The 27044-nt window shown below is 46.0% G+C and overlaps 3 protein-coding genes and 1 pseudogene across 5 annotated transcripts; all 4 read left to right on the top strand.

Annotated features, from left to right (window-relative positions):
• Positions 1-1282: 1282 nt before the first annotated feature.
• LOC123166868 (putative lipase YDR444W) lies at positions 1283-4855 on the top strand. 2 transcript variants are annotated; one of them, XR_006483716.1, is made up of 12 exons: positions 1283-1644; positions 2061-2202; positions 2546-2613; positions 2744-2814; positions 2893-3156; positions 3461-3624; positions 3700-3755; positions 3853-3905; positions 4002-4174; positions 4255-4352; positions 4447-4576; positions 4773-4855. XR_006483716.1 is itself a non-coding variant. In XM_044584676.1 (12 exons), the coding sequence occupies exons 1-11, from the start codon at positions 1527-1529 to the stop codon at positions 4537-4539; spliced, it is 1296 nt and encodes a 431-aa protein (XP_044440611.1). In that variant the 5' UTR covers positions 1286-1526; the 3' UTR covers positions 4540-4576; positions 4773-4855. The 2 variants fall into 2 exon arrangements, 1 of the variants encoding a protein (XP_044440611.1); XM_044584676.1 differs by having other exon boundaries at positions 1286-1644; positions 4002-4170.
• Positions 4856-5515: 660 nt separating this feature from the next.
• Positions 5516-10372, top strand: LOC123166867 (disease resistance protein RGA5-like; annotated as a pseudogene).
• A 758-nt stretch (positions 10373-11130) lies between these two features.
• Positions 11131-13927, top strand: LOC123166869 (proteasome subunit beta type-5-A). The gene is made up of 7 exons (XM_044584678.1): positions 11131-11394; positions 11482-11611; positions 12543-12649; positions 12723-12857; positions 12936-13039; positions 13125-13225; positions 13602-13927. Exons 1-7 carry the CDS (start codon positions 11266-11268, stop codon positions 13733-13735), a joined length of 840 nt encoding a protein of 279 aa, XP_044440613.1. The 5' UTR covers positions 11131-11265; the 3' UTR covers positions 13736-13927.
• A 2668-nt stretch (positions 13928-16595) lies between these two features.
• Positions 16596-20694, top strand: LOC123168878 (chloride intracellular channel protein 6). 2 transcript variants are annotated; one of them, XM_044586741.1, is made up of 8 exons: positions 16596-17558; positions 17642-17686; positions 17773-17820; positions 17901-17957; positions 18041-18133; positions 18288-18380; positions 18451-18552; positions 20416-20694. In XM_044586741.1, exons 1-8 carry the CDS (start codon positions 16695-16697, stop codon positions 20419-20421), a joined length of 1308 nt encoding a protein of 435 aa, XP_044442676.1. In that variant the 5' UTR covers positions 16596-16694; the 3' UTR covers positions 20422-20694. The 2 variants fall into 2 exon arrangements, with proteins under 2 accessions (XP_044442676.1, XP_044442675.1); XM_044586740.1 differs by lacking the exon at positions 20416-20694 and adding an exon at positions 18643-20383.
• Positions 20695-27044: the final 6350 nt, after the last annotated feature.

The raw sequence follows: 27044 nt of genomic DNA, 5'->3' as shown, positions 1-27044 counted from the left end.
AGACAAGGCCGTCTTAGGTTTCACGCTATAGGTTTTTTAGGGCTAAAGTTCAAACATTCACTGGAATGCAAATAATGTATAGTGTGAGCCAAAAGTGGCGACCACAGACTAACATAGTAGCGGCATTTGCAATCACATGAGCTTCAGTATTATGATCACGTGGATAACTTCCACGGACGAAATTAGTAGTAATTTCGACTTCATTTCTTCCACCACACCCATACTTGGAGGCTGTTTGGTTCACAGCCGAGAGCTGCCACGCCAAATTATTGGCGCTGACCAGATGTCTTGGCCAGCGTTTGGATAGACGCCAATCTTTTGGACATGCGCCAACTTTTTGGCTCCCCGTTCAGTTTTCTGCGCCAACTCCCGGCGAGGCAGCGGCGGCGAATTTGTTCGCCAAATATTTGGCTAGCCCGGCGTTGGTAAGGCTGGCATGGGCGCAAGCCAAACAGCCCCTTAGTCCTAAGAATAGCTCCTGAACGTGTTTAACTGTTGCAGAACAATCAGTAGCAATCTGTACTTTGTGGACATTAAGATCAAGTGCCAACGAGATGCTTTCGCTGCATGCCATTGCCTCAAGCGTTTCCGGCTCAGCCAGATCATCTACTATCATTGCCGATACACCCAGGAACATTCCAGCGTGGTCTCGACAGATTGCAGCAAAGGTTCCCCTATCCAGATTTCACGCTATAGGTGGGACGATATGCGGAGGACAGTGGTATCCCGGCCCACCAAATCCTGATGCTCGCATTTATCCTGTATTTGTTTCTGAATTGCCGGCGATGCATGTTCAATGAGAGGAGACGTTCTTGTCCACCTAGGCGCCGGACGCCTCATCCGTTTTCTTCCTGTGATCCGTTTTCTTCCAGTGATGCAGACCCTATAGATATTCTTTATGTAGAAAATTAAAAGAATTAAACACAATACAGACGCAAGCGCTCATATACACGCAGACTGAGCCAGCGTATCATCTTGAAATTTACGAAGTCACCGTAAGCACCTCGTCGTCGACAGGAACGTTTCCTCCCACTGAATGCGCATCGCCGGTGTCCTAAAACCTCTAACCATCCAACTACAGGTTGGCTCGCGTAGAAAATTAATTTTGTTAGCGCTCAAACAATCGCTCCTGCATCGGAGGAGTGGACTCCTACATGGGCGCCATTTCCTTAGTTAATTTTTTTTATTTTCTAAGTGCACAGATAAGCGACTCTCCATTCGAGATGCCCTGAAGCGTCTATGCTTAAGATGGCGTGCCGGTTCAGTCATTCGGATGTGCTCATAGGAGTAAGGTGTGCGCGTGTGAACTGAGGTGTGTTAAAAAAAATCCATGAACAGTGGTCCGATGTAGAGCCGTTTGAGCCGCCGGCCGTCCGCGGCGAATCCAACGGACGGCGGCGACGCCGTATCCCACCCGAGCGCCGGAACCGCCGCGTCGTCCGCACGCGCGTCAGCCCCTCGTCGGCCGCCGCATTTCCTCGATTCGCGAGCGTCGGCGGCGATAAGCCCGCTTACGCGCGCGCGGGATGGCGTCAACGCTTTGCTCTCCCCGCCACCACCACCGCTCGTATATCTGCCGTCGCCGCCTGCGCCCCTCCCCTCCCAGCCACGCCCGTCCCCGGAGCGGCGCCGGCGGCCCACCAGGTACGTTCCGCTCCCAGGATCCGTTCCACATAGTTCCTGCCGTAGCTTTACCGCTCCGTTGAAGAAAAATCTGTCGCCTTGGTTCGGGATCGAATCGAGGGAAAATATTGGGATTTTCGAAATTCGGGGTCGCGGTTGGGGTGTGCCGGATCATTTCGTAGCCGCAGTGCTAAAATTCGGCAGTTCTTCAAGTGCCCAAGCGACCGGTGCTCTGATGGGATTCGTTTCGGTAGTTTGTTCCCCACGAGCACAGAGGATTCTTGGATCCAACCCATGGTGCCAATTTAGTTTCAGTTTTTTGGAATGAATGGAGCCGATGCCTGGGGCAGATTAATGGGGGATGGAGTCTTTCGCTGAAACTCTGCTGTCAAAAAAGAAAGTGTGCTGAAACTCTGTCATTACTTTGTGTTGTGCAGGATTGAACACCACGAAATATCTTTGTTCCCACCCAATGTCCACCGGCAGGGGTTCTCCTGTATCGTGTTCATCCATGGAAGCATCCAAAAGCAAGCCAGGACCGGAACATCTCATTGTTCTGGTTCATGGTATCATGGCAAGGTAACAGCCTAGTCCTACCATACTACTCCATCATGCAGCTAAGTATACCAGATAAAATTAGGCATTACTCTGTGCCTCTTTCTCGAGAACTTAATTTCATTGTTACCGGTTAGTTGGTTACAAATTTCTCAAGAACTTAATTTCATTAGTTAAATCACATGACATACATCTGTACTTAACTGTCAGAACTCAAAGTGCACACCTGTATTTGTAAAATCCATATAAGCAATAGTAAGGGCTTTGCAAAATGCTAAAGGTATATTTACGTTTGCCACAGTTTACTTAATAATGTTATAGCTGTATTTATTGCTGATAGTTTTTCTTCGTTCTCTGTTGATTATAGCCCCAGTGACTGGACATATGGGGAAGCAGTGCTGAAAAAGAGGCTTGGTGACAATTTCTTTATCTATGGTATGCGTGCATTTTAACTCTTCATCTATATAGAGAAAGGACATTGTAGTTAGAGATGAAATTAGCATCCACTGCTTTACTGCAGCACAAAAAATTGTCAGCCATAAAATAGCAAACTATTTCCTTGCAGCTAGTTCATCAAACATCTACGCCAAATCTTTTGACGGGATCAATGTAGCTGGAAGGAGGTTAGCGAAAGAAGTATGTGGTAGAGACTGTTCTCTGCTGTTCATGTATTGATTGCTTAGAAGCTTGCGTAATATTGCCCTATGGAAGCAGGTCTTGGACGTGGTTCAGAAGATGGCCGGCTTGAAAAAGATTTCCTTCATAGCACATTCTTTGGGTGGTTTGTTTGCTAGATATGCTATTTCTATACTATATTCACAGCAAGCAAAAGAAACAGGAAGTGGTGCTAGTGTCATGCTGACAAGTGGAGGATCTGAAATATCACGCACTTCAGGATTAGGTGCCATTGCTGGGTTGGAGCCAACTAATTTTATTACATTGGCAACCCCACATCTTGGTGTTAGAGGAAAAAATCAGGTGGGTGTCCAACATGCATTAAATTATATTTGTGAACCTTTTTTAACTTCCCATCTAATCTTGGTTGCCTTGGAAGCAAAAGCTTTGTTTTGGTGCTTGACCAATTTTTAACGATGTATTAAGGATTTTGTGAGGTACCCAACACATCGTGGTATATCATTAATTGGTGCCAAAGCCATATAAGTAAACTTCTGGTGAAACATACAAGCGATTGCTTGCTGAGAAAATAGTGATATTACTGTGGCTTTTTAATATCGAGAATGCATTGATTTCATGCGAGTTTACCCCCTTTGGTGATTATCAGCTTCCATTTCTTCAAGGGCTGTCAATTCTAGAGAAACTTGCAGCACCTTTGGCGCCCTTCATTGTCGGACGCACTGGTGCTCAGCTCTTTCTCACTGATGGTGAACCTACCAAGCCGCCTCTCCTTCTACTAATGACATCTGACCATGAAGACAAAAAGTTCATGTAGGTGAGGAGGACAGATCACTTGGAGGCTAATTTATTCAACTAGAAAAATAATGTTTCTTCATCACTCAACAGATCTGCACTAGCAGCTTTTAAGAACCGCATTTTGTATGCTAATGTTTCATATGACCGTATCCTCCATACAAAATTATTTCTTGAACTTGATCTGCAACATATGTTCAAACGGGATATTTCTGTTTTCTTGTTTTCCTGAGCCTCGAATGCCAGATATGGTTGGTTGGAAAACATCTTCAATAAGGAGAGAATTGGACCTTAGAAAGGTACCTTACTTCCACTAGGATTCAGTGGCAGCCACTAAAGTGGGGTTCTGGGGTAGTGATATTTTGAGTAACTCCTTACTTGCTCCCTATACACAGCCCTTGCGTCGTTCACTTGATGGCTACAAGTACATTGTGAATGTGGAGTACTGTTCGCCTGTGTCGTCCGATGGTCCCCATTTTCCTTCGCGGGCTGCCAGAGCCAAGGAAGCTGCACAGAGTACACCGAATGTGGAAAATACCGAGGAATATCACCAGATGATGGAAGGCAAGTAGGAGCTTTGTGCTACCTCTATGTACTAGATTTGTTCCTTTTCACACGGATGAAAATGAATTCTTTGTACCAAAACAGAGGAGATGATTCGTGGGTTGCAGAGAGTGGGTTGGAAGAAAGTAGATGTGAACTTCCATGCATCAATGTGGCCTTACTCTGCTCACAACAACATGCATGTATGTACATGTGCACCCCCAAGAGTCCCCTGAGGACATACATTTTTTCTGCTCGATAAATTATCTTCAAGATACATGGTATGTATCAATGCAGGTTAAGAATGAGTGGCTTCATAACGCGGGTGCCGGTGTGATCGCCCACGTCGCAGACAGCATGAAACAGACATGTCTGCCCTCCAGCCTGTGAGATTTACACCTGGGATGCTGACTTTCGCCACGGTTAGGTAAGTACCCTATTGGTAAACTTTTGAGCAACTTGTGCTTCCCAGCTTTTCCTAACCAACACAAAGGTTGTTTTGCCAATATTCAAAGATACCGTAAGCCATAAATCCATTGCTAAAGGTTGATTGCTTGCCAGCTTGTTGCTTCGATGCCTGTATATATTTTCATCTCACACGAAGTATTATATTTGCGTCGCAGATCTACAAGGAATTAGTGATACATTTTGTTGCAGACGGTTCGCAAGTCAGTTGCAGAGGCAGGTGCCGGCACAAACTGGAAATGAAAAAAGAAGAAACGGGATGATATTTCTCATTCGGAAGATGATTGCCTCGACTTGTGCTGGAAGCAAATGGTATTTTATATGATATTACACCACAGATAGGTGTGAAGTGTTCGTAGCTATGGTGGATTATGCTAATATTGAGAGAGGGCGTACTGGAAATGTAACACCGCGGTTGACCTGGAAAACCCAGGCATTTTAACACTGAGGCCTGTTTTTGCTGGTGTCCCGTCCAACAAGAATGAACATATGGTGGTAAAAAATCGGATTTAAAGTAGACCATTCTAGAGAAGAGTAGGAACCACAGATGGCATGCATATTGTAGAACTAATAGGGGAAGCAAGGAGTTGTAAGAAAATAAACATGGGGGATGGATTGTAGGCTTGAAAATACAGTTTGGTTATTCTTTGCTGTATTCCGTACATTGTAAAACATGTGTCCTTTTCTTGGTTTTCCTTTTATTTATTTCTCAGAACAGTGCTTCTCATCTGCCCCTTCTCCAAACCTTGTGTATTAATAATACAGTTTGTAGATATATTATTAAGTTTGGAATATCTGGTTTTGTCTCCAACTGTTTTTGCAAAAAATAAAAAATAAAAATTCACACGTTCGCGGAGGCTGCTGCCGCTGACGCGCAGACACACGAGACGGCCGCAAGTCTTCCCGGGTGCACGCAATAGTTTCCGCTACTTCCTCTCTGCTTCTTTCCTTTGTCTCTGGTTCTCCGAGGAATGATACCACGGTGTGGTCGCGCCGGTGGTACTCTTCCTTCTACTCGTCTCCGTCCTCCCCCTCCTCCTCTCTTCCTTCTACTCGTCTACGGCGATCTAGTCAGCGCACACCTCTCTTCTTCTTTTTTGTCCATTCTCTGTGGCCTCCACGTTGCAGAGTTGAGTCCGTTCAGCTCAGCAGAGGTGGGGAGTTGCCGCTCGGTGTTCTTCAGGACGATGCTCTTCTCCAGCTCGCGCTCTCGATCCACCCAAGCCAGGTGATGCCTTTTTTTTTTTCTGCCGTCCGCCACAAGTTCAGCTTTTGCTCATCCTGAAACCGATTGCCTCCCCTCCTTATTAACCTCTTGTTTGCTGTATATGCTATTTTTATTTCTGGGACGCGCAAACAGCAAAATCTGGTTCCCGGGTATTTTTATTTTTACTCTGTAATTGTATTAGATAGAGTGAAAGTGTTAAATATGTAGTACATACATCAGGAAAAGAAAAAGATACGAGTAAGATGAAATAAAGCAAAGAGAATAAATGGTCAGTGGTCAGCGCTTAGCATCTATCCAAGCTCGCAGGGATGCTGCATTTTATTTTTTCTAAACAAAACCAGATCATGCTTTTCCAAACAAAATTAGTACCGCGAGCTGTTACTTTCACGAAACACAAATGTCCAGCTTTTGCTCATCCGGTGGTCCTCTGAAAGCAACTAGTAGGATTTTTGGTTTTGCTGATGTTGAATTTGTGATGTGCAGAACCGGATCTTTTCTTCACTAGTTCACCTTGGGTTACTGTTGCAAAGGACTCTGCCAATTGGATTTGAAGGAGCTGTTATTCAAGGTGCCCTTCTGCTTCTGCTTCTGCTTTGGAAGGAAGCGATGCATATGCGCATAGTGTACTGTTGCTTTCACCGACCAATCAAGTTCAGGTTTTCCTCATTCTGTCTTCTGAAAACCATCATGTTTTCATTGCAGAATTTCAAGCCAAGGACAATGCTATAGTCGTCTGTAGATCAGAGTGCAAAGACAAAAAAGAAGGGTCGAGGTATGGAGGTCGCCGCTGGGGCGATGATCCCTGTGCTCCGTAAGCTCGGTGAGCTGCTCGCTGGAGAATACAACCTAGAGAAACGAGTAAAGAAAGGTGTACGATCGCTCCTTACAGAGCTGGAGATGATGCATGCCGTGCTCCGTAAGGTTGGCGAGGTGCCACCGGACCAACTCGAGGAGCCGGTCCGTATTTGGGCCGGCAAGGTTAGAGACGTCTCTTGCGACATGGAAGACGTTGTTGACGACTTCCTGGTGTGTGTGGATGAGGGTTCAAGTAGCAAGCCAATGAACATGAGGAATCAAGTCAAGAAGTTCCTCAAAAAGACCACCAAACTGTATGGTAAGGGCAAAGCACTTCATCAAATCTGTGATGCCATTGAAGAAGCTCAGGATCTTGCCAAGGAGTTGGCGGACCTGCGTAAAAGGTACGAGCTTGACGTTCATAGCACTAGCAATCATGCTACCATTGACCCTCGGGTGTTAGCTCTACACAAAAATGTAGAGGAGCTTGTTGGGGTTGACCGCACAAGGGATGAGCTTATCAAAACACTGATTTGTGAGGACGGGAGTTCTAAGGACCAATTGAAGACAATCTCTATTGTTGGTGTTGGTGGGCTGGGCAAGACTACACTCACCAAAGCAATTTATGAGAAGATCAAAGCCCAGTTTGAATGTGCGGCTTTTGTCCCCGTAGGTCAGAACGCAGATATCAAGAAAGTTTTCAAGGACTTACTCTATGGACTTGACAAAGAAAAGTTCAATGACATTCATAATACAGCAAAGGATGAAAATCTACTCATCAAGGAAATCAATGAATTCCTTATGGATAAGAGGTATGCATCACATAGTTCTTGGCTTTGTTTTTATATTTCGAGATTGTATGAAGTAGCCACATGTATACTGAATTCCATATCTTCAGTTACATTTTTTGTTATATTTTTATATTTGTAGCATGTTTCTTATTTTAAGCAAATTCTAGTTAATTTTTGTGTGTGTACCTTATTTTTTTTTTGTTAGTATTGTAGACCTTTAAGAAATTTCTGCTGTATTTCTTAACATTTCTGCATGCATATCTTTAGTGGGTCACATAATTCCTGTGGTTAGCTTTAGTACCATACAATTTATCCTTGTTACAAAACTCAGCTGTATATATATGACTTGCCAGCTAATGATATCAAAATAATTGGCATAGGTACCTCATTGTAATTGATGATATATGGGGAAAAGACATATGGAAATATATAGATTGTGCTTTGTATAAAAACAAACTCCATAGTCGGGTAATCACAACTACCCGCAATGTGAGTTTGTCTGAAGCATGTCTCTCTTCCAGTGATGACATGATTCATAGAATGAAACCTCTTTCTGATGAAGACTCGCGAATACTCTTCCATAGAAGAATATTTCAAAGCGAGGACAAATGTCCAAAAGTTGCAGGTAGTATCAAGAGAGATCTTGAAGAAATGTGGTGGTGTACCATTAGCCATCATTACAATAGCTAGCCTACTTGCTAGTAATCAACGGGTAAAGCAAAAATATGAGTGGATGCATTTGCACAATTCGATTGGCCGTGGAGTTACACAAGGTGATATTGTGAAGGAGATGAACAGGATATTATCACTCAGCTATTATGATTTGCCATCTCATCTGAAGCCTTGTTTATTATATCTAAGCATCTTTCCTGAAGACTTTGAGATTAATAGAGATTGGCTGATATGGAGGTGGCTTGCTGAAGGGTTTATCCAATGTGACAAAGAAGAAACCAGGCTGTTTGAGATCGGAGAGAGCTACTTCAATGAGCTCATGAACAGGAGCTTGATCCAGCCAGCGGAAATCAATGATGAAGGAACGGTAGTAACTTGCCGTATACATGATATGGTGCTTCACCTTATATGCTCACTGTCAAGTGCGGAAAATTTTATCTCCATATTGAATAATGCTGAGTGGCATGCACCTAATCTGCAAAGGAAGTTTCGCGGATTATCACTTCATAATATCAAGGCAAAGGTTCAGAACCATCAGTTTGATAGCACTAGCCTGTCAAAAGTGACGACCTTTGCTGTTTTTTCTCCCGTTGCTTGTGATTGGTTGCCATCTCTCTCAAGCTTCCAATTTTTACGTGTGCTGGATCTTGGAAATTGTGGCAGCCGTGAAAGTAGCTCTGGTCTCAACCTCAAGTATGTTGGGAATTTGATTCACCTAAGGTACTTAGGGCTCAAGGGTGCAGATGTTCACGAACTCCCAGTGGACATAAGCAAGCTGCAGCTTTTGCAGATACTGGACATACAAGGAACTAGAATAAATGAGTTACCTGCAAGTATTGTTCAACTAAGAAATTTGATATGCCTATCTGTCGATAGTGGCTTGAGGCTGCCAAAAGGAATGGGGAACTTGATGTCCCTTGAAGTGCTGGAACGAGTAGGCTTATCCTCATCTCCTCACATTGTGGAAGAGTTGAGGCATCTGACAGAGGTTATGACACTCAGTATTAACTGTGATAACATGGACGAGGATCTGATTGATATATTAATCAAGTCTCTAGGCAAACTGCACAAATTGCAAAATCTGCATATTGATGATGGTGGCAGATTGATAGATTGCATGTGTGAAAGTTGGGTGCCCCCTCCAAACCTTCGTAGTTTTGATTCATGGGACCCCTTCTTTTTCTTTTCGTCGTTATGCAGACTTCCAAAGTGGGTCAATTCAAGGTCGCTTCCCCACCTCTCCAGCCTGGCCATAGATGTGGAAGAACTGCAAGGGGATGACGTTCAGATCATTGGGATGCTGCCTGCTCTTCGGTCTCTGCGACTTGCTGCAAAACGAGTGATGGGAACGTTGGTTGTGAGGGCCGATGCATTCCAATCTGCGAGATGCTGCAAGTTCTACGGGTTTCTGACTTGGCCATGCCTTTTTCCACCTGGAGCTATGCCAAGGGTTCAACACCTTGAGTTCTGGGTATCTTATTGGTCGATCGCGATTGGTGAGGTTGACTGTGGCATGAACCACCTCCCTTCTCTCGAGCATGTCAAGGTTACTCTGCAGCGTGATAGGTTCACCGTTAACGGGGTCGATGAAGAGGTGGATATAGCCAAGGCTTTGCTGAGGCGCGCAACAGAAGCCCATCCAAAACGTCCCACCATTGAAATCTATTCGACATAAGTGCTCACATTCCTTGCCGCCGGTAAGTCACGTTTACTCATCTGGGGAACCATGAATAAATCTCTTTGCCTGAATATGCTCGTTATCATACTGTTTGATTTGTCCCTCTTACTTTCTGAATTTCAGGCCTTGAATAAAATCTTGGGAGCCAAATACTAGTAATTCGATCAGTTGCCTTTCGATAGGCAACAAACAATTCATTGCGCCGTGGCAGGCACCAGCATCTCGTTTGATTGGTGTACCGCTGCAGCTCCCGATAAGCAAGGATCATTCTCTCCAACGTATGTTCAGGCTCTGTCTTCCGCGTGTTGTTCTTGTTCAGGATGAACTATTTTATTTTTTCTGCGTATGCTTTCAGAAATGCAGCACCTCATTTCCTTCATTCAGTCAAGACTCGGCACAATGTAAGGTTGCATTCAGTTGGCACTTATTCAGTGTTGTTTTGTAACAGTACTACCTCTACGTTTGCAGCTTATTCACATACAGTGTTGTTTTGTTTTTATCGTCTTATAGCGAAGAGTTAATTGAACTCGGCTTGTTGGCTTCTCTTGTCACTTATTCAGTCAAGACTCGTACAATAAAAAGCAGTTGGTTGAACTCCTGTTGTGCATGGCCCCAGATTTGCTTGATGTTGTTCGTCAAGTTTTCTCTTCTTACTGCAACTCTTGTTTTGGAGCTCGTGATAGAGAACCACAAACGGACATGCTTGTTCTTCTTGGGTGTAAACTAAGAGCCCACCAAATGGTAAGTATGAATGAACTGCGCCGGATTGCTTTGCTGTTTTCGCTTGTTCGTGTATTCTTTTCACAGATGATTGCCTTGCCTTGTGTTGCAAGCAAATGCGATTCACAAACTGAAACCGCTTTCCGATGAAGACTCACAAATACTCTTCCATAGAAGAATATATCAAAGCAAGGGGAAATGTCCACAAGATTTGCAGGTAGTATCAAGAGATATATCTTGAGTTCCCGCGAAAAAAACAAAAGAGATATCTTGAGAATATGTGGTGGTTTACCATTAGCAAATTGAGAAAAGTTTGCAAATTTGAAAAAAGTTCACCAATTTGGAAAAAAGTTTGCGGTTTTTAAAAATAAAGATTTGCAGGGAGTAACGAACAAAAACCTGCCAAAAAACGGACAGAAACAAAACACAAAAAACCGGCCAGGCAGCCACCAGAAAAAACCCCGGAGAAGAACCACATAGCTACAGTTCTAAGTGGGCCGGCCCGTTCGGTCGGGGGTGGGTACGTTTCGGCCTATTCGGCGGTACAGTTTACAAGTCGGCGGGCGCGCACGCTGCCCGGCCCAAATCCTCTACAAGCGGGCCCGCAGGCCCGCGACCAGGCCTCCTCTCTTCATCTTCTTAGGCCGCAAGAAAGGAAGAGGAGAGAGAGAGAGAGAGACCGAAGAAGAGGAAAATCCCGAGAGGCCAAAGAGAGAAAAGCTCACTTCATCGCCTCCGTCCCCCAGCACCCCCACGCCGACGACGCGATGATTCCCAACCTCTCCGCCCTCCAGAACCACTTCGGCGCCGCCGCCGCCGGCAGCGACGACCTCGGCGCCCTCTTCTCCGCCGACGCCGCCGACCAGCTTGCCCTCGAGTTCCCCACCTGCAACGACGTGCGTGAGCCACCCCCCCGATCCCCTTCTCCCTCGCCCCGATCCGCCGGCCTCTGATCCCGTTTGTTGTTTTTTCCCCGGTCGCAGTTCGATGGGTTCCAGAAGGCGACCAAGGAGATGGTGAACAACAAGAAGGGAACCACCACGCTCTCCTTCATCTTCGACAAGGGCGTCATCGTCGCCGCCGACTCCCGGGCCAGCATGGGCGGCTACATATGTGAGTCCCCCTCCTCCTTCCTTCCCCTGGGCCCGCGTCCCGGTGCTAGCTAGGGTTTGGTCGCGCGGGGGCTCGATTCGCGGCCTGGATGCGTGATTTAGGGTCCTGGAGTTTAGATCTAGCTCCTCTGTTGGTCGATTGTTTCTGGGAGGATGCTTTTGTGATTATTAGTAATGTTGGGATGTTTTTGGGGTGTAGGTTTTTATATCTAGCAATTCAGGGAACTGATTCATATTTTTGTAAAATCTCAAAGCAACCTGAGTAGGGTGTGAAGAACTTCTGCTTAGGTTTAGTGTACCGCAAAGAAAAATGGGCACAACCTCACAGCAGCTGAGCTGCGAAGTGCAGTGCCATAACCACACAACAGTTGTGGCGACTCTGCTTGGCTATGGGGATTCATTTGGGTTACATGATGGATACAAAGATACTGGTTGAGTATAGATGCTAACTATCTGTAGGAACTAAGAAGAGATATACTCTGTAGTTGAACCGGTGAGTGCTGAGAACTACTCCCTCCGTCCCAAAATAAGTGGTCGATTTGGTTTTAGTTCAAAATTGATGACAAGAGTTGGGACGGAGGGAGTATTTAATGATAAGAGTTGTGATCGATGTCATGTAGAGATATACTAACATCAGGCAAAAAATTGTTAGTTTTGCTAATACTTGCCAACATTTGTGCATACTGATTTGTGTCCTTCGTGGTTTTGGAAAAAGACAATAGAAAGCTGCGATTACTGTATAATGTCTATTTTTCCACAAGCGATGATCCTTCTGTAAACTTGCCTTCCCTGTTTCTTATCGTTGAGAAGACTTTTCTGAAAGAACTATTTGTCGTTTTAGAAGGCTTTTGCTTGATGCAAGGATTATCACTTAAACATTCATCAGATTGTATTTCTGTTTCTTACATGATCGCGTGTTTCTTTTCCTGCAGCTTCGCAAACTGTGAGGAAAATCATCGAGATTAATCCCTACATGCTGGGAACCATGGCTGGAGGTGCTGCTGATTGCCAGTTTTGGCATAGAAACTTGGGGGTAAAGGTAAAATGACACCTGCTTGTCTACTTGCATCTCATCTTTGCATAGTAAGACTAACAATAGATTCTTCTTTCAGTGCCGGCTCCATGAGCTTGCCAACAAGCGAAGGATCTCTATTGCTGGTTCTTCAAAGACGTTAGCTAATATCCTTTACTCGTACCGCGGGATGGGACTTTCAATCGGTACAATGATTGCTGGATTTGATGAAACTGTGAGTCGCCCTTTGCCAGATTTTAGTTTTGTTAAGCTGTATATAGGTCTAAGCTTAACAATTCTGCTCTTGATCTAGGGTCCGGGATTGTACTATGTTGACAGTGAGGGTGCAAGGCTCAAGGGAAGCCGGTTCTCTGTTGGTTCTGGCTCTCTATATGCTTATGGTATCTTGGATGAGGGGTATGTTTCCTCCACTATTTTCCTTCGCTTACTGCTCATATTATCTTGAAGTTGCATGCCCTTATGTTTGTGCTTCACATTTCAGTTACAAATTCAACATGTCAGTTGAGGAAGCTGCTGAGTTAGCACGGCGGGCTATTTATCATGCAACATTCCGTGACGGAGCCAGTGGTGGCTGTGTTAGTGGTATGCATTCTGTTTCTTATTATCTGTCCTGATATTTGTTTTATAATTTTGTACATTACCCTGTTTTGCACAACTGTCTACTTATGCTGTTATGAAGCAATAAGTAATAACAATTAACAGCAAACAACCTTTATGACAATATAATCTGGACGTACTGTTCTCATTATTACAGTTTTAAACCAAGCTGCCTTGGTTGATATGTTTATGTTGCATCCATGATCTAATAAAGCATTGAACAAGTAATGCTGAAGCCCTGATCCATTCTTGAATCTTGATAGGCCTGTAGGACAGCGGGACTTGTGATCTTCTTGAACATCTGCTCCTGCCTGAGTTCACGTATTGTGCCTGACAATTACCTCTTTTGCTTCGATTTCAGTCTACTACGTTGGCCCTGACGGCTGGAAGAAGCTGTCTGGAGATGATGTTGGGGAGCTGCACTACCACTACTACCCAGTCCAGGCGGCTCCCGTCGAGCAAGAGATGGCCGAGGCCCCTTCTGCGTCAACCTGATTGATGTCGTACGAAATTCCGTGAACTGTGCTGAAGCACCTTGTTTTATGGACTGGGGGCTTGTTTGTCTCCTCCTCGACATTAGAGTGTTCTCTTCTGAGACCTGCTGATGTTCGACTTACGCATCTGGTATGGCAGTGTGGTTGTAGACTGATGAATGTTATAGATGTTTCCATTGAAGTTTCATTTGAATTCGCTCGCTTGCCTGTTGTTATGACTTTTGTGTTTGCTGCTGGATAGTCTGGGCCTAGGGTGGGCAAATGAAGATGCTTTTTAAATCAACGGCGAACTGAGAAGTGCACGTTTCTTTGGTGAAACTGATGGTCCGACGGATGCTGAACAATCGTGCTGTAAACATTAGGCGAAAAAGTCTCATATTCAAACCTCACTTTTTTCATGCAGAGGTATAAAGATGGACTCGTTCGTTTCCTGTAGAACAGGCGGCACTGCAGATTTCGAGCATTTCGTTCCTCTCTGAATTTTACTACTCTGACGTTTATCGGAGTAGTAAAAGTATCTTTTTTTAGACAATGTAAAATATCTTCTCAAATGATAAGTGTCACACATGTGGCACGAAGTAACAATGGTCTGACGTTTTTATAACTAAAATTGCCATAAAAAAAGAAAATCTAAAAAAACATTGAAATGTCTTTTTTTAGACAATGTAGATAAGTGCCACATATGTGGCACGAAGTAACAATGCCCTGACGTTTTTATAACTAAAATTGCCATAAAAAGAAAATCTAAAAAAACACTGAAACTTGCCATCCAAACAGAACGTTGTCATACTTCATAACTAAAGTTGCCATCCTCATGGTCTAATATCTTTTCGTGAGATATTCTCTTGATGATTTTTTCTATGGTACTACAGTATTTCCGCAACCAAAATAGGAACGCACGCGCCGCCGCCCCTTTCTCTTCTTCCCTTCCCATAGTGCAACCGTCGACCCAAATCCTCCGCTTGCTAGGAGGAACCGCCGCCTGCGATGACGCGACGAAGCTGGGAACGACGCGGTGCCGCCAGCGAGGGAAACTAGGCGGCAGCGCGTGCCCCCCCCCGGCATACGACGCCTACGAGGAACGCTGCCACGCCGAGGAGGTGCTCTACCTCCATTCCCTCTGGTGCATCGGCCCGCCCCGCCCCTGCCCCCGCCGGAGGCTCCCGCCCCACCCGCGCCGCCTCGCTGAGGAGGATGTGGCTATGAGGATGGGCAGGTGGAAGACTCATATCCCACCCAGTTTGACAACTAACAACAGCAGCAGTCCTACACCAGACGGTCAACCAACAGTCCTACACCCAGACCAGCGTGGGCGCACAGCAAGAGTAGCATTGGGCCATCGGACAACAGCAGTAGGAGGGGAAGGAGGAGGAGGGTGAGGATGATGATATCCGGATGATACAGCTGGTGATCTAAAGAAGAAGGGTAGAGGGAGAAAGCTTCAACATGCAGGAGGACGAGCTGTTGTGCGATGCATGATTAGCCACTGGCCTCAATCCAATCCATGGCACGAAGCAAAAGGGCACAACATTTTGGAAAAACATTCACATTTGGTTCCACGAACACCAGCATTTCAGTGCTTACTCCGGCGCGGCCATCCGCAACCATGAGTCAAAGTCCCTCAATCATAGATGGTACACCATCAAGAGGACGTGTCCAAGTATTGCGGGCACATGAAGCATCTCATCGCACGGTGGCCTAGCGGTGCACAAATCATCAAGCAAGTAAGTTGATCACTAGCCGGATGTGCTTAGTTTTGTTGCTCACTAGATGGATATGCATTGTTCACAATGTGTCACTTTGTAGCCTTCTCGTGCTTGTTTGGTGTACAAGAAGTTGGAGAAGAAGAACTTCACCGTCACGCATTGTTGGTTGAAGTTGAATGGACAACCGAAGTGGAACCTTTTCATAGCCAAGACCGCCACCCAAGCCACAGAGGGAGAAACTGGTGACCCTACCGACCCAACCCAAGAACCGCCAAAAAAGGTTAGAAGATTTTTACGGGGGAAGAAGTTGGAGGAGGAGAGAGCGAAGCGAGAAGGTGCGGTGGTCAACCCGATGGAGAGGTTCGAGGACATCTTGTCAAAGAAGGAGGCATGCGTGAAGCGCTCAGACCTCAAGGAGGATAAAAAGGCGGAGAGGTTCAAATTGTTGATGAAGGCGACAGACAAAAAGTTCAAGCTCGAAGAGAGGAGGACCATGATCGAAGAGAGGAAAGCCGCGCTCAAGGAAAAGAAGTTGAAGATCACAACCAATGCGGATGATGCCAAGATGTTGACCTTGAATTTGGATGCTTTGGATGCCGACGCAAGAATGATCGTGCAATCCGTCCGCTACCAGATGTTGCAGTGGCAGAAAAATGAGTTGATAGCGGCGGACAATGAGGCAGAGGTGGACGGGGGCGCGGAGGTTGCCTACGCGCCGACGATGACACCTTGATCGGTGAGCAGATGGCTGGGATTGCCGGTCCGGCAGGGCATACATTTGCACGGACTGCCGAACTGATGTTCTTTTAGATCCAGGCATGTAAAAACTAAGCATACTTGCCTCCTTTTAGTTGTGATTGGGCATGCGATCCAGCGCTGGTGTGACCCGGCGCGCTGTATGGATTAGACTACATTTGAATTTTAAATTGACCTTGACTGACGGCATTGGATGGCCGGCTCTGCATCCTTGTTCGGAGGAATGCCGGAGAAAATTTGCGCGTTGCTGTCGAAGATGCCATAACAGATTTTTTTTAGCCATAATAGGGGTGTTTGCAGTAAATATATTTTTTAGTCTAAGTAGTAAGGGAGTATCTTTTTGTGAGATATTCTTTTGATGGTTTTTCGGCGGCCCACGCGGTCGGGCTCCCTCTCGCAACCAAAATAGAAACTCAGCCGCCGCCGCGGCGCCGCCCCTTTCTCTTCTTCTCCCTCCCACCCAAATCCCCCGCTCGCCACGACGAACCGCCGCCTGCGATGACGCGCCGAAGCCGGGAACGCCGCGCGGCCGCCGGCGACGGAGACCCCGCCGGCCCCCCGCATTACGCCCCCGACGAGGAGCGCCGCCTCGCCGAGGAGGTGCTCTACCTCCACTCCCTCTGGCGCAGGGGCCCGCCCGCCCCCGCCCCCGCCGGGCCTCCCGCGCCACCCGCCGGAGGCTCCCGCGCCAGCGCCGGAGGCTCCCGCCCCAACCAGCGGAAGCGCCGCAGGACCGAGCGCACCGCCGCGGAGCCCGAGGAACCCGGCGCCGACTGGCCCCTCGCGCCCTCCCCGCCCGCCTCCCCATCCCCCGCCTCCTGGCCCGACGCCGCCCCCTCCTCCCCCGCTCCCAGGCCGCCGCCGCAGCAGCAACCTTCCCCCGCCTCGCTCGCGCAGCGGGACGCCCTCCGCGCCGCCGAGGAGTTCTTCTCCGCGCGCGGCTCCTCGGGCGAGGACGGCGACGGCGAGTCCGAGGGGTCCGAGTCGGAGGACGGCGGGGACGCGGCGGCGGGGTTCTTCCTCGGGCTGTTCGAGCGGGACGCCGCGCTGCGGGGGTACTACGAGCGGTGCCACGAGGAGGGGGAGTTCCGGTGCATGGGGTGCGTGGGGAGGAAGAGGAAGGGCAGGGGCCAGGCCAGGAGGTTCCGGGACTGCAAAAGCCTCGTGCACCACGCGCGCGACGCCACGCGCTGCGGGAGGCCGCTGGCGCACCGCGCGCTCGCCGCCGCCGTCTGCCGCGTTCTCGGCTGGGACGTCAAGCGGCTGCCCAGCATCGTCATCGACCCCTGCGGCACGCTCGGCCAGGCGCTGCTCGCCAGGGAGGGGGCGAGTGCCGCCGCTTCCACCGCCCAGGAGGCAAAGGTTCTCAGCCCATTCGTTGCCGCAGGTCGCTCACTGATGAGACTTTGTGCTGTAACTTAATTTGATTTAATTGTTGATTGCAGGAGAATGTTGATAGTGTGGACAATGATGGCATGGATGCAGTGAAGGTGTGCGCCTTGTTACGTTAAAATGGTGGTTATTGATGGTTGGCGAGATTGCTAGTCAGTTAATCTGGTTTCGTTATTGATTTCAGGAGGATGTTGGTTTGGACAAGAACGGCTCCTTGAATGATGACAGGAAGGTAACGCTGGCGTGCAAAGTTGATCACTGACGAGATCACGAGACTACTGGTTGTTATTCTGATTTAGTTGTTGATTGCAGGAGGATGTTGATAGTAGAATGAATGAGGCCGCATTAAGTGATGGGGATGGAGCAAAGGTCTGCAACATACAACATAAATGATTACTGATCGATCATGAGATTGTTGCTTGGTTATGTTCTGATTTGGTTGTGACTTTCAGGACGGTGTTGATACAGGGAAGATTGGCTCTCCAAGTAATGACAATGATGGAGAGGTTCATGGGCAAGACAATGATACAAGAACTGTTGAAAAGGTCTGTATCAGTGATAATTAGCCATATATAAAGGTTAAAACTCCAATATGATGTACAGCAGTATTTTTATGATTTTGGTTGTTCAGTATTTTCTTATAACATGCGGTTTAATGCTTTCTTACACAATCTGACATAACTGTTGTTTGGCATGCAGGAAGGTGCTATTGGCAATAAACAGGAGCATCCTAAGAGTGCAGATGCTATGGGGGGCACTTGTGATGTCAGACCAGAAAACAATTCATCAAAGGTGCGTCTCTAACCTTCACATTTGCTTAACGTGATTGTTTTCTTCTGCTTATTGTAATTTTGGCATGCAGGAAGAAGCTGCTACAGAGAATAAGGAGGAGCATACTGACGGTGTTGTTGACTCCGGAGATGATATTGGTAACTTGGGAGACAATTTAGTGGACTCATCAAAGGTATTGTCTCTCTCTTAACTCGTCGCATACCAGCATGCTTGAAATCAATCTGTTTTAAACTTGATGTATTGTGTGCAATCACTACCTTAGGTGTACTCGTGCACTCATGACATCTGGACATCACGAAAGGAGATTCTAGATTGACAAGCCACTCACTGAACGTGTTATCGTCCACCTGCCCATCCTACCCTCGCCAGTTTACAGCCCTCTCATCCAACCAAAAACCTTAACCCATGACTGAGCAGGGCCAACGATGAACGGGCATAATGCCACAACAATAACGACGGCCCATTTCTGCCTGCCAACTCAAAGCCTTGTCCGCAACTGTCTTTGGCCATCCAACCTCCGCTCCCATGTCTCCTGCCTCCCTAACAAACCTCTGACCCTCTCGCAGCCTGATCTGGTCACATGGCTCGTGCCACCGATGGGGCCATCATCATGGGTAGTTGGGTACTCCCACCGACTTCACAGCTTGCACAATGTTGTCAGATCTGCTGCATCTGCATTTTAAGGATTACACGCAATCCCACGATTCATTTTGGCATTACCCGACCTCATGTATATCTTTCTTATGCATTTTTGGGACATTATATTGCCAAGACACTGTTTAGATAATGGAAGCAAACACTGTTCCGGCCTCCTTCAAAAGATACACATGTTTGGTGCATTATTTTATATTTTTCTGTTTTGCATTTTTGTACTGGTTTGTAATTGTATATTTTGTTGAAAAAGTAGTATGTCAAACAATATATTTGTGGGTTGCATTGGCGTACATAGATATTTTTCTAATGCAGTTTTGTGATAGGCAAACATATTTGTCATACATTTTTTTTCATTCAACTTATAAAATTGGATGTGAGGAAGTGAGTCTCAGCCAAATTTGTGGAGGGTTGACGTGAAGACATACTAAGTGGCATGATATTTGATGTCCACCAGTCCTGATTTGGATTCTCGACCACACGTTCTTATCGAACTATCCAGATCTCTTTTTTTAGCATGATATCCAGATCTCATTAGTGCTGGAGTCCACCAGAAATGGTAATTGAAGAACAATATACTCCTTCGCACATGCATTTCAAAACTCAATTTTGACCATTAATTTGACTAAACCAGACGTGGGTTATGTTCCACAAAAATTGTTTTATCGGATTCGTGTTTGTACAAAGTTTCCAATGGTATAATTCTTTGACATAGGAGTACAAGACATTGTTAATCAAATTTGTGGTCAAAGTTAAATCATGCAAAACAAGGACACCATGTAAAAGGGGGCAGAGGGAGTATGCCTTTTCTTTACATGCATTTGGCCAAAATCAATTGAAATGTGCGCTGTGATGGTAAACTATTGTGATGGTGTAGATTTTCTGTTCCAGATGAAGATTAGGTAAAATAATACTCCGTCCCGAATTACATGTCTTAGATTTGTCTAGATATGGATGTGACACGTCTTAGTGTTAGATTCATCTGTATCTGACAAATCTAAGACAAGTAATTTGGGACGGAGGTAATAGGAAGGTAGACTTAAAAGGTTCTGAAGAGAAACTGCTCGGCTGACCAGCTAGCTATCTTACGAACGAACAATAGAAGTTTCTGAAGAGAAGTCCTGGATGTATATAATTGGATGAAGTATGTATGAAACTCCAAAATTTGAAGGATCAAATATCATCCCACAATGTACATCCAGTAATTTATTTGACTCCTTTGAGGGAGTGTTTGTGTGTGTGTGTGTGTGTAGAGTCTGCAGATGTGAACCGAGATCATCCGAACATTCTCCTAGCTGGCTGTTGTGATGGCACCCACATACTTTTCGATGACATCAGTATTTGGCTACTTGCTGATGCTAACTTCATTTTATCTGGAATGCAGAGTTGAAAGTTGAGATTGTGCTGTGTACACACGAACTGAAGGAGCACATCCTGGCATCTATCCAATCCGACCATGTGGAGAACGCAGGCGACCATTTCGTATTCTGTTTCGTGAATTCTACCCGAGCATTTCTCTATTTTGCATTTGTGTAGTTAATCAACTGTTCTTCTTTGGCTTAACTGAGCATATATAGCTCGTTCTCCCACTGGAGCACTCTCATGTTAAGAGAGAAGTTTCTGTTGTGGCCAGTTAGATTCAGTAGCAATTTCTTGAAATGAATGAAGCGATGTGGTCCTTCTTTTCCTCCAAATCAAAAGGTTTTTGAGCGTTGTTGTGATCTTGCTTTCGACAAAATATCGGTGGAGTAAAGAATCCCTTCTCCAACCGTGAGTCTCTTGAGCAATTTTTCAATCAAGGAATTTCAAACACCCTACTCGGAAGCCTTAGTCAAACTTACGCAAGTATGACAATTTATATATAGAAAAATACTTGTCCTTAAAAGACACCAATTGCCAAGATTTGAAGGGAGTCAACAGATGCCCTTCGTCGGTGCAGGATCGAATGTCGTCGAGGTAGCAAGAGCCCGGGGAGACCTTATTCCAACATGCCCTGGCCACTACCACTTTATCATGTCGCCATAGAAACAAAACCTAAGGAAAAGGAAACAAGATGTGTGTGTCCCCACTCTTGCCGTTGATGAGGCCGCCGATCGAGGAAGAGAAGGGGTACCGAGGCAGCGACATGTAGAAAACTCTACAAGGCCTTTTCTTCACCGACGAGGACTCCGCCAAGGCGACCCGTTGTTTCTGCTCGTATGGAAGTTCTTAATGCCATCTTGAAGAAGGCGGAAGCGGATGGAGTGCTATCTCCACTGCTTTGCAGGGGTGTCCGGTTCCGCACCTCCATGTATGCTCACGACGTCGTCATCTTCCTCGAGCCATGGCCCAGGGACCTCACCTTCATGCGCGATGCCCTTGATGTCTTTGGTAGCGCCTCGGGGCTTCACACCAACTTCCACAAATGTTCTCTGTCCCCGATCCATTAGACGGAGGAGCACCTCACCATTACCGCCAAGCACTTCCCCTGCGCCATCTCGTGTTTCCCCTGCACACACCTTGGGTTGCCGCTGTCATACAAGCAACGTCTCCCCAGGGCTTGCTTGCAGCCCATTGTGGACACAGTTCGTCGACGCTTACAACCATGGATTGCCGGGATGATCACGATGGTGGGGCGCCTTGTGTTTATCAAATCGGTGCTCATGTCCATCCTGGTATACCACGCCATCACCATTCAGGACATCGAGAGGCGGATCCAAGATTTCTTTTGTAACGGCAGAAAAGTAGCATGCATCGCGAGGAACTGAGGAACAAGGGCAAAGCATGATTAGAGAGAAAAACATAAAGCTTGTAAAATATCCCCTCTGTAAAGAAATATAAGAGCGTTTAGATCACGACTTTAGTAATCTAAACGCTCTTATATTTCTTTACGGAGGGAGTACTTGTAATTATGCAATGTGTCTCCATGAGACAGGATTGTGTCAACCACAAATATAGCCCTGCTCGAATCCTGGTTTAACCTACTCACTCGTTAATGCAGTGCTTACTGATTGGTATGTGAAAAAAGGGAAGAAGAAAAAAAAAGACATGGTGGCATCCTTAGCAATAGTGTATCGTGTGTGAGTGCTCGAAATTTAGTTTTGGGGTGTGCACACGTTCATGCGTGATAGTGTCATGTCTGCACACCTAAATGATACTGTACATACATAGATTTAGTGTTATGAGTTGGTTTAGCAACCCTAGCAAGGTTCCGCTTACAGGCTGAGTTTCTTAATGCTTTCACTCTAGTTTGAAGTGAAAAGAAGAGGAAATTAAAATGGTGTGATGACTAACACAGTTGTGCCAATAGTCGCCCACGAAGTAGGTCCAGGTGTCCTGCAGGGAAACAAAAAGAGGTTAATCCGTCGGATGGTGCTTGGAAATGGCATCGTCAACGACAGAGAAGAAACAAGAAATCACGAATCAAAAGTTTTGTGGAGGAAGTGCAGATCAAAAGAGAAAATTGCGAATCCGGATGGTGTCTCGAATAGCAGCTTGCATGCCCCAGAAATCTTCTTTTTATTTATTGCTGGTAAATGAATGAAGAAAAACACAAATCAAGCAAACGTAAGTAAGTAAGCTGTGGATCTGGGACTTTGGATATAATAAATCCAACTTTAGAAAGGTAGGTGAATAAACAAAGATCTGCCGGCCCTAGCTAGCAAACGCATCGGAATGCAAATCGGGCCCTCGCCGGTCCGCCTCACAACCGAATCCGCATGTACAACGAGGCAAAGGCTCGGATCTACAGTAGGTTTCATTGCTTGCCCTAACGATTCCAGCTTTGCTCCGGCACAGCGTTGGAGAGAGAGACGCGGGGCGCGGGGGTAGAGGAGATAGTTGAGGCGACTTACGAAAGTTGGTGACGGGCGGAAAAATAGGAGAAGCCATGGTGGTCGTGAGCATCTGCAGGCAGAACGAACGATGTGCGGCGGGGTGGGGAATCCAATCGAGTTATATTAGGGAGGGAAATTGGTATTTGGTAATTGGAGCGGAGGGCTAAACCTTCCCTTCTCTCGCGAGGAGTCCCAGAGAAGGAACGCTCGATCGAATTTTTTTCCTTTCCTTTTTCTTTTTCTATTTTCTGTTTGTTTCTTTCTTCCCTCTATTTTTCCTTTATTTTTGTGAGATTTGGCTAGAACTCTTCCTCGTACTCCCACGCGTTACGTGCCCATTCACCATTTTATTCTCAACTATTCTGATTATTCTAGCAAACAAGGGCCGTTGAAGGTAAGATGAAGGGTCTTCGACATAAGGGCGGATTAGTAATACTCTAGAAGGTAGACAAACGATGGGTTTGACCAAGGCAAAAACTATCCAAATGCCTCTAACTCCTTATGTGCTTCGTAGGTGCTGTTTCTTTCTAGGGCTTCCAACACAACAGAATTGCTTCTAATCTTTTGCGTTATCTTTTGTCATGGAAGTAGCTATGTGCTGCTTCAGTGTGTAGTTAAGTTGTGCATTATGGCTTAAATAAGAATCTCAGAAAAAAATTGTAGCACATTGGCATCGACATGTACCGCATTGTTTTTCCGTGTCATTCTTCTGAAGAATCTGAAGTTTCTGAATCTCGCTTGTGGTGGCGACGCTAACGGTCGTCGAGAGGTTCGTGGACTGCATGGTGTCGTGGCTGCCGATGGATTCCTTCGTCCGCTGGTGGTGAGGCACGAGCACGACATCGATCGAGGCCTGCTGTAGCTGAGGGTCAGGGCAAGGGACGTGACGGCGTCACAACTCAAGGCGGCGGCCGCCGTCGGACAGGTGTGGCTCGCGAGGCTGCTCGGTGTGTTTCGTCGCAGCTGCAGGCCACGTGATCAGGCCGGGCAGGCTTCGCACATTGACTAGGCACACAACACTATGTGATAGGAATTATACATGAGTTGCCGCTAGCTACAATGAGAAATTGTGTGATGGAATGGAATTGCTTCATTTTATTTTTTTAATTCCTCACAAGTTAATAGTAGCGTGGGGAGGAAACTGGGCGCTACTAGTATATAGGATACTAGTAGCGTTTGTAGTTTACCAATGCTACTACTATTTCATTACTGGTAGCGCGTGTACGTAATAGCAGTAGCGTGGGTGGAACACGCTACTAGTAACTTTTTTAGCTGTAGCGTGGGGTAAAAAACGCGCTACTGCTAAAATTTAGCTGTAGCACCGTAGCAGTAGCGCGGGTGTACACGCTACTGGTATGCAAAAAACCTACGCTACTGGTAGTGTTTTTTCTAGTAGTGACCACTTGGGCCTCGCCAACGCCTCAGACGGCGAGTCGCTTTCGGCCGCAATCCTGTGCTGCTCTCTCTGCAAAAGGAACAAGAATCGTTTACAAATATGACTAAACATGCAGTCGAATTGACTAGAAGCTAAAATTACCAGCAGTCTCATGAACTCCGTCGTGACCACGTCCGTCTCGAAAACCTTCTTCACTAGGTCCCAACGTACCGGGCCCTGAGGACGTCACGCTCCTGCGGGACGGTGAACTCCGCCAAGGGGTTCCGCCAAGGGGTCTGGGATGCCCAGACTTTCGCGTTCCGCGTCCTCCTTGGCCCATATGGACCTCTTCCCCGCGTAACCACGGCTTCCTTGTGGTGGCACCCCATGTTCCTCTCTTGAAGCCCCTTCATGTACTTCGACTTTTTTTTGGCAGCTTCGGCGATGCAAGCCGCCTTGAATATTTCAAACCGCGCTTCCGTAATTGTCTAATTATCCTTTACAATCTCGGAGTAGGGTTCCTTTTTGTCGATGATCCTTGCTTTCACCCTTACTTTCCAGGCGGCCAACACGTCGCTAAACTTGCTCATGGCGCGTTTGTTTGTCTTCTTCATTGCCGGGTCTTTATTTGGATCAGTATATTTCTTTTCTTCCCGGTCTGAAAACAAGAATACCTAGTGCAGCTTCGTTAGGAGGAAGTGCTTCATATTTTCTATCTTCTTTAGTTTCTCATCGTTGATGGTGGCGGTTGTCCGTACGATGCAGCCTATTTAATTGCTGTAACACGCTCGCGCTTCCGCAGGCGCTTTTGGCTCAAAATTGCCGTCGTCCACCTCCGTGACCACCAGTCTAGTAGTGATGAGCTGGTTTGGGCGTAGACATCTCTTCGGTTTCGGTTCTATACCGGCTTCGCCAGTCTCGGTGTCGGGCTAGGTCTCATGCTCAAGTCATGCCAAAATTCATGAAAAATTTCGGCATGACCTTTGCTAAAAAGTGGACAAATCGAGCACCTGAAATTTGCCGGAACGGAAATGAATAAACATTCCGACAAAACATAGCCCACTCGGCTTCATTCCCTGGAAACAAATAAAGGCCACTTGGGCACAATCGAACCACTTCAATGTTGCATATAACGGGACCACTTAAGAACATGTACATGAGCAACTACAACAGTAGATAAACATGAGCAAACACTATTGAGGAATTTGCATATAACATGACCACTTCAAATTTAAATCTTCTAGTGTTTGACACATCAAGAAAATCTACACAAATCTCATGCTCTCTCAAACTCAATTCAAAAACCAAATATAGATGGATGAACCCTAGAAACCTAAAATCTTTACATATTTATGTCCTAAATTGTTGTCCTAATAAAAATTATGTTCTAATATAAATTTTGAACCATAGAAATCAATTTCTGTCCTAAATTTCAAATTATGAACCCTAGAACTCAATTCAAATTATGTCCTAAATTTCTGTCCTAATAAAAAATCAGTAAAAATTAAGAACCTACTAGACTTGCATCACTAATAGAAATTTATATTTTTATACTAACTTTTTTCTCTAAACTAAACCCTACTTCCCTAATTAGCATTAAACCCTACTGCCCTAACATTTCTAGTTAAACCTACTGCCCTAACCGTACCCTACTACCCTAGTACTTAAGCATCTACAAGTTTGTCCTAAAAATTATATTTAGTCAACTATTTAAGCATATACAATTTTTTCCTAAAAATTATATTTAGTTAACTACTTAAGAATATACAAATTTTCCCCTAAAATTTATATTTAGTTAACTACATTGGGTGCACAACAACTATACAACTACTTAAGCATCTACAAGTACTAGCTAATTTGATGAACCCTAACTAATTAGATGAACCCTAAAATTTGATGAACCCTAGGAACCCTAGCTAGGCAGAGGTAGGGGAGGAGGAGGAGGACGTGTCCGTAGGCGTGCTTACCTCGGGCGCCGGCGGAGTTAGGGAGCAGGAGGAGGCAGAGCGGCCGAGGGAGGGGGCGCGCAGCGAGGGCGGGGTCGGGGCTCAGGCGCGCGGCGATGGGCAACAGGCGGCCACGGACGGCAGCAGACGGCGTGCGGAGGGCGACGACGTGCGGAAGGCGACGGCGGCGACGACATCAGAGGTGAGTGGGGATTTGGGGGAAGTGGCGGGGGGGAAACCGCGCGGGCCGGTTAAGTCAAACATAGCAGTAGCGCTTGTGCGGAAAAGCGCTATAGCTAATTTAGCTATAGCTCTTTCTACCAAAACACGCTACGGCTATAGGAAGTAGTTATTTATTTTCCTTTTTCTTTTCTTTTTATCTAAGGAATGTAGCTATAGCGCGGGCCTATGAAACGCGCTACTGCTATAGTAACTACAACGCTTTGCGGCAACAAGCGCTACTGCTATGCATTTCTCCTTTATTTTTATTTTTATTTTTCTTTTTATTTATCTTTATATTTTGTTTTTTCATTTCTCCTTTTTCTACTTCTTTCATATTCATTTACTTTTCTACTTCTTTTCCATTTTATTTTCTTCTTTTAGCAGTAGCGCTCTATACAGGAAACACGCTACTAGAAGGAACTTAGCGGTAGCGTGCTTTTTGCAGCCGCACTACTACTATTCCTAGCCTACCGACAACAGTGTGAGAATTATAGTAGTAGCGTTTTTTTTCTCGCAGATGCGCTACTGCTACAACTATAGTTGTAGCGGGCTTTTCTGACGCGCGCTACTACTAAGTAGCAGTAGCGCTCTGTTCTAACCAGCCCTACTGCTATACCTCTGTGTATAAGGATTTTCCTAGTAGTGAGAGGAAAGA

This window comes from Triticum aestivum, chromosome 7D (genome assembly GCF_018294505.1).
Source record: "Triticum aestivum cultivar Chinese Spring chromosome 7D, IWGSC CS RefSeq v2.1, whole genome shotgun sequence".
In the NCBI taxonomy this organism is placed as follows: Eukaryota; Viridiplantae; Streptophyta; class Magnoliopsida; order Poales; family Poaceae; genus Triticum; species Triticum aestivum.
The sequence above is the reverse complement of the archived record's forward strand: the minus strand, read 5'-3'. Positions and strand labels throughout refer to the sequence as shown.